This window comes from Pleuronectes platessa, chromosome 2 (assembly GCF_947347685.1).
Source record: "Pleuronectes platessa chromosome 2, fPlePla1.1, whole genome shotgun sequence".
Lineage (NCBI taxonomy): Eukaryota > Metazoa > Chordata > Actinopteri > Pleuronectiformes > Pleuronectidae > Pleuronectes > Pleuronectes platessa.
Window position 1 is genome coordinate 15,623,031 of NC_070627.1, and position 10,875 is coordinate 15,633,905.

Sequence of the window (10,875 nt, forward strand, 5' to 3'; positions counted from 1 at the left end):
AGCGTTGCCTCTGGGAGCAGCGTCACGTCTGAGAGCAGCGTTGCGTCTGGGAGTAGCGTCGCCTCTGGGAGCAGCGTCGCCTCTGGGAGCAGCGTCGCCTCTTGGAGCAGCGTCGCCTCTGGGAGTAGCGTCGCCTCTGGGAGCAGCATCGCCTCTTGGAGCAGCAGCGCCTCTTGGAGCAGCATCGCCTCTGGGAGCAGTGTCGCCATTGAGAGCAGTGTCGCCATTGAGAGCAGTGTCGCCTTTGGACGCAGCTTCGCCTGTTATAGCCGCGTCGCCTTTGATAGCAGCGTCGCCTTTGATGGCAGCGCTATCAAAGGCGACTCTGCTATCAAAGGCGACGCTGCTGCCATTGAGAGATTTGACATCAGAAGCTTCTGATTTCAAGTTCTCTTTCTGCGTCTCTTTCTCATTGTCCTCTGTCCTTGGTGGAAGCAGCTTTGTTGGGGTCTTTGTGATCTTCAACTCATTTGCTTTCAGACTTTTTAGCTTCACCTGGAATTAAAGGAAACTGATAAAACATTAGCAACGATGAGCCGATTGAGTACCAAGTGAAACCAGAAACAAAAATAAAGAGCATCAGCCTCAACTTGTCTCTTTAAGTTTTTTATTATTCTCGTCTTCGGCTTTTAATTATGAATTTAACAAGAAACAATCAAAATATATGAGGTAATTTCCCATCATGTGTCTAAACGTAAACTATTCAGCCTCCGGTTGATTTTATTTCTTCAGCTGCTTGAACTGTTCAGATGTTAAGACTGAAAAAGAATGTAATATAACTATGGGACGTATTACAGGAAGATTTGCTCATCGTGATTTCACAGTTGAACATTTGATTGATTTTTTAGATTTCTTTAATTTTTTTTTTCTCTACCTGGTTGAATTTGTTGTTGATTAGAAAACAAACTGTGAACTTGTCCCGATCATTTTATCGTTTGTGTGAACTTTATTTAGTTTTTGTATTTCACAAATCTAAACTATGTTTCACACTCTCCTTGATAATCTGCTCCAGATTTCACAAGTGGGGTTTTTGAGCTAGATTTGGTTCTGATGTATTCTGGATGGGAAAACATTTTTGAAATACATATTTTTAAATCTTCCTTATTCAAAGCTTTCTGCCACATTTGGTCATGTGATCATATTCATGAGGATCATCCAATGTGAAGGTTTTAATTCTTCATTTTCATCTTCATCTTCATTCAGACACGACCACTCGTTATGACGTGACTGAAAGTTCATGTTCAGTTTTGTTCGGTCACTTCGGTTTGTTGTTTTCAGATATGATTCCAGTCTTGGCCCTGATCTGGGTTTGACCTGTAAACTGGACCTTGACTCTGTCTCATAGTGGAAACCCCTTTCACCTGTTATATAATGGGTTTATGATGTTTTTTTACATTATTACCATTTCTGTTAATTCATCCAACTTCACTAATGGACTCAAAAAGACTTGCTGTGGTTTAAATGCTGATCAACGAAGTGATAAGCTTATTTTAAAGGAGCAGGAAATCATCCCATACATATATTTTTTGTTCACAGCCCTGAAATCTTCCTTTTGGTGTTGTTCATGATTTGATTGTGCAGCAGAGCTTTCACAAACACACAGTGGCGTCTCTACATTAGGGGCACGTGGGGCACTGCCCCACCAGATACAGATGGCGCTGTTGTGCAGAAAGCTCAATACATCTGTACTTTGTGGCAAAATATATTTTATTTTATTTTATATGCAAAGTAGCCTGAATGTGTGTGAGAATAAACTTGACTCACAAGCATTATAGTCTTGTTTTGGAGTCATTTGATTCGTGTGTGTTTCTGTCTGTGTGCTTGCTCTGTGAAATGAGCTTCTCTCTTGCCATCCGTCTCTGCTTTGGGGACAACGGCCCAAGCTTAAGACTGTTATCGTATATTCTATAAGTTGTTGATGATGAAGAAAGGACTCCGAGGACCTAGTACCTTCAGTATAACAAAGTTTATTACACAGAAGTTTCACAGGTCAGGACGGGCACCATGGTATACCCGGAGACATCACACAGCCAAATGGTGAAAATCTGACGTGCGGGGGTCTTACACACAGTTATATAGGGACATATGTTCCGCCCTTGACTTCAGGTAAATGACGTCCCCTTATGGGATGTTTGACTAAATAAGGGCACGTTTTTGTGTCTGAACATGAAGACACATTAGTCAAATACATTCCCTATGTATCCATCCACCAGCTGGTCTGAAACAACTCCCTAGGTCAAAGGTCATCCCAAAAAGGTAGAATGCAAATAAGATAAACATCTGGAGGGCTCTCCGAAAATGTCTAAGAGTCCAGAAGACAGGCATCATAAATGTAAGCCTATCATTATGTTTTAAGCACATACCAACATGTTTTACTCTAACGAATACACAACACTGTTGCCATGGAAACACCAATGAGCGTGAACCATAGATATATACAGCCTTTATATATCTATGGCGTGAACCACACAGGCCGAAGTTAACATTGGAGTTGGGGGGCACTTTCAGATGTGCCCCACGAAATCTGCCTAGCAACTCGACTCGAATAATGTGAAACGCGACTCCAGCTCCTAGCCTTTTGCCTGCTCGGCTTCACCTGAGCTAGCAGGCTTACAGGCTAACGGGCTAACACGACCTGAGACTGTGGACAGGTTTCACTCACATATCCGATGAATAATACGGTTTGATCTTCGGTTTGTTCTCCTGACAGAGAAGCTAAAGACATCTGTGCTCCTGTTTCTGTGGTAAGTCAAGTTTAGTATTGTGTTAGTAGTAATGAGCAGGTACCTGTACATGGTTTGTTAGTTTAGCCCGCTAGCCTGCAGGCGATGCTAACGGGACCGTACAGAGTTATTTACCCGACATGAACCGACATAAACCGACATGATCCGGTCCGATTCGGTCCGCCTAGCGGGGAAAAGCGTTAGAGTTGATGAGGATGAGTGTGTTTGGAGAATAAGCTCCACCACGTAAGATATCTAATGGTATGTAAAGTTGTTTCACTCGTCAACCCATTTGACTTGACTACATTACACAGATTCTTATTCTGCAGAAACAGTTTTACTATGATCAACTGAAACGTGAGTATAAAGTCACATCTGCATTTTAAGAGCAGCAATTTAAAGTAGCATTACGTCTCCTAAAGCTCTCTATTCAGAGTATTGATGATGACGTTGTTGTGAAGCTATGTGTCTGTCTAATCTTTTAACTTTGTTGCAATAATTTTACTTTAATGCTGTATTATAGACAACATCTTTGTGTCGGACTGAGTGCTAAAGCATGTGAATTGTATTTGAAATAGTATTTCTGCTCCCTGCTGGCACTCAAAATGCAGCCCATAGTATATCTTACTGGTCTTTATCGGCCTACTGCTATAATAATCAGCTACCTCTATTTTTGTGACGGTGACATGACGTCATACAAAATTGCCCCACCAGAAATTCCAGGCTAAAATCGCCACTGCACAAAATGATTCAAACTTCAGGGTGTGTTATGGATAAAGATGCTCCATCAGTATGTTATTAAAAGTGTTATGTACATCATGTGAAATTTTATATAAAATCCATAATGCCTTGAATTGTTATTTCACCACTTGATTTGTAACAGATTTAACCTCATATATTATAGGATCCTACCTCTGTATAACTAATTTACAGATGCTGTTCTCCATTACATTTTAAGTTCTAAATCCTTATTGTTTGAACATAGAAAGGAAGCAGTCTTGATGTTTTGGTAAAAATATTCCAGACTTTGACAAAGACCTTCACAGAAAACAAACAACCGTATGAAAATGTTTTTATTTCATTACATGTAAAGTTCCATCAATCACTGACCAAACAAAGCAGAATTTCACTTTTCTTGACACGTTGAACTGTTGACAAATCAGCTTCTGCTCTCAGGTGTCACAACATGAATGATGTCATAAAGCAAGAAACGGGTATCACAAATAGAAAGTCTCTCAAAACTGGAACTTGAAGGTTTCTACCTTTTCATAAAGTTAAAGGGAAATGGCAGTAAACGCAGCAAATTTTTCCTGTGAGTCAAAAATCATTACAATTGTGTGTTGAGTTACATTTATGGAGTTGCCGTTGTTCATCATCGGGACAAATTCCCAATTCAACCCTTTACTGCATGGTCTTTGGGTCTTTAACAATGTAATATCATTCTTACTGATTCACACACAAATGATGTGAATCTTTTAACCTCCCATAAAACATGAGAAAATTAAGGATGATTTAAAGTCATTGTTTGAACACATAGACATACAAATAACTGTTGCCAAAGGAAAAGCACATGCAGTATTTCAGTTGAAATTTCACATTGAAGAAACAGTGAGTCCCTCCTGAACTCAGGCACACTGATGTCTTGACAATGAGATAAAAAATACACCATTATCTATTTACTAACCTTTTACCCAGTTTGGTTATGGTTAGGGTTGGGTTAACCCTAACACAAACTCCCATTAAAACACAGGGGAAGCCTCGGTTTTACTGAATACTATATTTCTTCTGCAAATAGTACAATCATGAAGAGAACCAAACATTTTTAAATTTACAAAAACCTGGCTCAATTTACACATTTACCATTTGGCAACATGTCCATTTTATATTATTTGCAAATAGTCTTTAATTCCTGTTTAAATTAGGTGAGAATGCATCATGTTTTTCTTCAATGCAGCTAAGGGTTTAACTTGTCACCCAACATATTTCATGAATTCCTCAGTTTAATTTGTGTTATTAACACTAGGGGGAATGACTGACAGACAGTGTGGAGCAGTTTGTTGTGTCTTCTCTTGCTTCTCCGTGTGGTGTTGCATGTGTGGAAAGGCAGTGTTTAATTAGTACGATTCATCCTGCTGCTTCGGTGTCAGCTGGTGGACCAGTTGCATTTTCTGCTGTCTTTGAAGCCTGTAAGATATGGAAAAAGGTCAGAAACAGATCAATTAATTGAGGTAGTGTTAACCATATTCATAAGCCCCTTTTCCACAGGTCAAAAAAACAAGTAACATATGGCTTTGTTTGCCAAAGGAATGGATACAATCTACAATCCCTCCCATGTCAAATGACTGTACTAGTGGAATAGTTCAACCAGCTCCTGCTATCAGTGATGAAAAGTTGGCACCCGGGTGATTGCGCTAATTTTGCAAGACAGGAAGATGAGAGAGAGCCTCAGTTGTCAGTGCTTTGGTGACATCGAACTCTATATGGGAAAGGAGTCACTCTTTTTGACTCTTGTTTGAAAACACTGCGTATACTCGCTAATTTTGGTGTCAAATAGGAGTGTGTACGTTCTGCAGCTGGAAGAAACACTTCAGTGGGTTAAAGGTGAAACAGCGAGATTTTCAAAGTGTTGTTTTGTTCATGGTGCACACATGAGGCCTGTGAGCCCTGAATCACTCCAACATCGATTAAAATAGCAACTCACCTTCTTTTTCTTTTTCTTCTGTGTTCTACGGCTTGCAGAGCTCTGTAGTAAAGTCTATGGAAAAGAAGAGACATTTCAGAATAAAATTTTTACTTTCAGTTTGTGATGAAGGCGATGCAGGTAGAGCCACTCATTCACAGTCTCACCCTCAGCTCTGAATCCTGAACTTCATGCTCTGACTTGTATAACTCTGGATCGAAGGGTCCGTCGGTGATTCTGTGAGGCCCGTTGGCCATGAGCAGCACTGTGAATTTAAACTGAGCTACAATCTCTCCTGAGGACAAAGACAGAGAAAGACAGAGGTGGTGAATAAAAAGTGATGACAAATAATGTATAATAGGAAGATGCAGTTAAAAAGGCTCACCTTCTTTCTCGTGCAGTACACTGAAGGGCTGTAACAACTCATGTTTGACACACTCCATCACACCCAGACGGGCTTTAGCCTCGTCCTCAAATGCCCTGATGGAAAATGTATGGTGGCATTAACTAAGAGCTTGAAGCCAAAATGTTCCACCGGTTGTAAATCTACATAAAACTTCAGCAGGGGGTGAATTAGGTATAGCTGCGTTCAGACATGCACTGAACCCGGTGATACTCCATACTTTCTCTGGAGAAAGTGCATGTGTGAAGGCAAATGTCATAGTGACAGCCCCAGATTATCTACAGAATCCGACGTGAGAACACAGGGGATCCGACGCTGGATTCACAGCGAGCGAGTTGAGGGGGTTTAATGACGCTTCTAACATGTGAAAAATCTCCAGATGGAAAGCGGGATCATACACATTGAGGACAGCGGGTCAAGTCTGAACATGGCTTCTATAAGAGTGGTGTTCGTACCGAAGAGTGAAAGGCATGGCATCAAAGCGTCGTTCCACTTCACTGAAAAACGTTCGGGAGGTTTTCATCTTCAAGCCGTACTGCTTACTGGGGTCCCTCTTGTAAATGGTGGTCCTCAGACCTCCATCTCTGGCCTGGATATAAATAACAAGACAGTAAAAACAATAAATGTCAATTCTTTAAACTAAAGAACTTTTTGGCTACAGAGGAAATATGCACTTTCAACTGCACAGGTAAAAAGAAACAAGGGGACACTGACCTTCCCTTCTCCAGTGCTGATCAAAACGTCAACAGCAAAAACTTCATGTACCTCAAACTCCGCCTTCTCGTGGTCTTTCCTGAAAATTCATGAAAAGCACTTTGTCAATAAAAGCAATTCATATTATAAACTTTATTACAATTCCTAACACCCACAGAATGCTTTAGATTTCTCCTGCTTGACTGAAACGTGACTAAATGTACCTTTGCTGGTCTGAAGGATTTTGGATTATGGTCTTCTCTCCATCAATGACATGTTGTTTCAGCTGATGAGACAGCATACCTTTGAAAACACAGAGGAAGGCAGAGAAAAAAGTAAATCAAAAATTAGGGAAAGTGAACAGACATACCTGTAGAGTGTTACAGTCATCATTTATCTTCCTATTAAGTAAATCCATTGCGATTCAAGAAGTAACATTAGGGAAAAGCCTAATTCAAATGTTAACTCAAGATTTTCAAATAGGGAGACAAACTTAACATTCACTTACCCTCAATAGGTGAGCATTTGAACGACTGAGCAATCTTATTCCAGGCTTCTGTCACTTGAGTGTTCTGACAAAGAAGAAAAAATATTCTTATTTCAACAAGCAAAACATAGTTTTAACCGACCAATCAAATACCAGAGCCTAAGAGGTAGCTTGCAGACTAAAGAAAGACTCATTCTGGCTTGCATTTGAAACCATATCCAATAAAATGCATCTATTTTTCTATATGGTGGATACAGAGAAGTGCAAAGAGGAGCCGAACACTGGATGAGCTGCAGTGTATTACATGACAGACCTGCTCAAAAAGAGGATTTCAACAAACAAACACACATTGCCCGAGTTTTAAGACCCATCAAAAGCCACTGTAGTTTGTCATGTCTGCAAAAACTACTAAACAGATTTCTAATAAACTTGCTGGAGGGATGGGGCAGAAGAGGAATCCATAAAATGTTGTTTTGGATTAAGATTAAGGTGAGGATTTATTCCCCTGGTCCATGTAACTGCCTTTTATGACAAATAAATCCTTTAACAGACCCGTTCCTTTTTTTCTTTTAGAACAAGAACTAGTTTATGTGAAGGATTGCTCGGCCTTATAGAGGTATGTGTTCCACTGATTGCGATTCTAGTTAAGCTTGTGTTGGTGAAGGCTGTGACGAGGTGGTTAAATGTACCTTGTTACCAGGTTTAACAAGGCGCAGAGCTGCTTCTGCACAGAGATGAGCCGCTTTGACTACGTCGGCTTTACGTCCTGTGATGGGGTTCTCCTGCAGAAATAAAACAGTGAGGAGGACATGAAGGTGAGCGCAAACAAGAATACACAAGTATATATATATATAAAAAAAGAAGAAGAATAAACTTACCTTACTGGCTCCCACAACAAAGCTGTGAGCTACGTTGGCAATGAAGCCATCGACATGAACCCCCAGATCTCTACATAAAATAAGAGGATAGAGTATGAAGTAACGCTAAAACAAACGTTAACTGATCATGTGTCAAATCTATTCCACTTATAACTCCTATCCAGTCAATATTATGTCGATGCAGGGGCCAATCAAATCAACTTGGAATGGACAAAATATCAACTATTTTGCACTTTGGAAAAACAATAACAGAAGGTCAGTCGGAAATAAATCAATATGGTCATTAAATGGTGGATAAAATCCAAGGTGAATTTTATTTTGGCCATACATCAGCTGGAACACAGTGAAGGACTTATTGTGAATTCAAGGGAGCAGTACTTCAGAAGACAGTAAGTTGAACAGACATGGCCAGACAGTTAGGATATGAAGGAAACATACAAACCTAGTGTGCGTGCCCACAACCCCATGACGCATAACACACACTTAAAATCTACATGTAGCACAGAGGACATTACAGACGACAAAGACATTGATGGCAATACAACAACTGAGATGAGCTGACTTTCTTTTTCGAAGCACAGTATCAGATTAGAAAAATCTGATAAAAGGGATTTGGCTGATGGATGACCAAACCTGACCGAAAAACATCAACTTTGTCGTTTGCCACACAGGACAGACAGAAAGGCAAGCAATTAAGCAAAGTTCACACAACACGGTTTTCAGTTACGGAACTCGTTGACAAAAGCTCTTGATCTGCAGCCAGGAAACGCTCTGCATTCTGTGATGAACATTGAATTGTTTCACCTCCTCCAACCTATGTATCAGTCCATGAGCACGATGACACAGAGGAGCAGGAGGAACAGTCGGATTTACCGAGACACTTCTCATGAGTGCTTGCGTGATTGAACGTGATTTGGAGACCAGACATACTAGTCAAGAGGTTTCTCCTGGGGAAAGATCGTGTGGTGTGCGACCCCCGACGGCCGTGAGTTGTGAGCTCACAACAACTGCAAGATTCCTGATCACAAGAGAGCAAGTCATGTAGTGTGAACTTAGCTTTACTGATGAAACAGAGAGAAGACCTGAGATATCACATCACAGACAGATGGGAGGACCAAACACTGACTCAAGACACACGAGGGAGGGAGAGGGGGTGACATTGTTGCAGAGCGTGGTTCCTACATTTTGACCAGATCCCCATCGTTAAGTGTGTATTCAGAGTCACTCTTCAGGGGAGAGAAGTGGCAAACACAGTTATTGACTGAGACGCTGGTGGGAAAGGCAATGCCTAGAAGAGGGAAGAGAGAACCACCAAGTCTTCATTTGGAAATCATTCATACGTTTATCAAGAAATCTAAACAAGGAAGGTGGGAGTGACATTTGAATCGCACAATGTTACACTGTCAAACACCTGTGATTTAAAGTTACTAAAAACTGTGAAATCACAAACACTCAAGCAATGGTCTGAGTGACTGCATCTATGCTCTTCTTGAGGAGTCGACCTCAGCTCAGACCAAAATTGGACCCTCTTGACTCACCTTTCTTCATATCCTTCTCCTTCTTGAAGACCTTTCCGGTCTCAGCCATGATGTACGCGTCCCCCTTCTCACAGAGGCTGAGAACAGACACCCCGGGCGTGGCTGCTCCCACGACCAGACGCACAGCCTCTGGGTGAGATAAAAAGCAAACGATGGAGAGATGCAAGAGCAGAACAAAGTAGAGCCGGTACTGACATGAATGTGCTATTAGATGCTGTGATAAGACCAGAGACAGAGAAACGATGCATTTCAGTTTGTTGACCTAACGCTCATCCAGTGCCAGGCTTAGCTGAGGTGCTTAGAATCTTCCAACACAAATATAAATATATCTTTAGATAAAAGATATTTTTAACCTGAGCCAGGTCATACAACAATGATAACAATTGCCACTTCTATAGAGGGTTAATAGCATTCAGCAGATAAAATATATTCTATAAGTAGTTATTCTTGTAAATGCACAGGTATATGATAAGTACTTGGTATCGGCATCGAACCATCTCTAATATAATCAGCAAGCAATGTTACAAATAAAAATATCATAATATATGTATTAATATAATACAATCTAAATATTCAATGTGTATACCATCAAAGTAATTATGCATATTGATTTGTTTTTGTGTTCAATGTACAGGATTTTGTAGTTCTCTCATCTATTAACAGTTTGAAATTAGAGTGACTGTGACAGTGATCATCCATATCTATGACTCCTGATGCCTTCTACACCGGTGAATGAAAGGATATTTATCTTAAAGCATCTCAGACAGAAATCCAAGAAATATCAAACTTCTGGTTCAGCAAATGGACACAGGGCTGTTGGCACCTGAGTAAGGTTGCATCCTTCCAAGTACACCACACATTCAGCCAGACAGGTCAGTTATCTGCCAGATGAAGACTTTGTTAAAGACAAACTGACATGTTGTTCAGCTTGGTGCTGTCACACAGAGGTGTCCACATCCACTGACTGCTCATCTTTACAGTTACCTGTACTGGGTCACAGACAGAGCTAGCTTGTTTGTCAGCAGCTAATAGAGGAGCTAGCAAGAACTAAAGCAGAATCAGCTGCACCTGCTGCTGCTGCTGCATAGAATAACAGGTCATCTCTTCCAGTCCCCGCCAAGCTGCTTGTTGCCGGTGACTTACGGTTGGCGATGTCACCCCCCATCTTGTACTTGGTGACCACCAGGTCCTCAGCTATGGTCTGCTCTTGCTCGTCGCCGGACATGTTGGCAGTGAAGTTGCCGTCGCTCCTCAGCCCACAGGACAGCGACTGTGTCCCGGCTGCTCGGCTGAGCTCTGCCCGCTGCTGCCAGCACGCAGGCCCCGCCCACCACACGGTCCACACGTCACGGCGAGCCAGACCCGCCAAAACGTCAACATGCTGCATGATCATGGATGTTTGTAAGAAGTTTTATCATAAAGTAATTTGTCTCTGATACTCTGGGACCTGGTGTAGCCGGGGTTCATCAAGTA

General features: G+C 41.3%; 2 protein-coding genes across 2 annotated transcripts in view; one reads left to right on the plus strand and one right to left on the minus strand.

Annotated features, from left to right (window-relative positions):
- The window catches only part of LOC128425379 (40S ribosomal protein S26), a 178,121-nt gene that overhangs the window by 131,273 nt on the left and 35,973 nt on the right, over window positions 1–10,875 (plus strand). The gene's annotated exons all lie outside the window — the stretch shown is intronic.
- pa2g4a (proliferation-associated 2G4, a) lies at window positions 3,782–10,678 on the minus strand. Its single transcript, XM_053411905.1, has 13 exons — window positions 10,546–10,678; window positions 9,403–9,531; window positions 9,047–9,152; window positions 7,865–7,934; window positions 7,676–7,768; window positions 7,008–7,071; window positions 6,724–6,802; window positions 6,521–6,599; window positions 6,262–6,395; window positions 5,789–5,883; window positions 5,571–5,698; window positions 5,425–5,478; window positions 3,782–4,907 (listed from the first exon to the last, which is right to left on the minus strand). The coding sequence occupies exons 1-13, from the start codon at window positions 10,625–10,627 to the stop codon at window positions 4,848–4,850; spliced, it is 1,173 nt and encodes a 390-aa protein (XP_053267880.1). The 5' UTR covers window positions 10,628–10,678; the 3' UTR covers window positions 3,782–4,847.

Coding starts and splice junctions, on each gene's coding strand:
- pa2g4a (XM_053411905.1), bottom strand. CDS start 10,627: ATGTCCGGCGACGAGCAAGAGCAGACCATAGCTGAGGACCTGGTGGTC. Junction 6,396..6,520: donor TCAGCACTGGAGAAGGGAAG/GTCAGTGTCCCC, acceptor ATTTATATCCAG/GCCAGAGATGGAGGTCTGAG. Junction 4,908..5,424: donor AGAAGAAAAAGAAAAAGAAG/GTGAGTTGCTAT, acceptor CATATCTTACAG/GCTTCAAAGACAGCAGAAAA.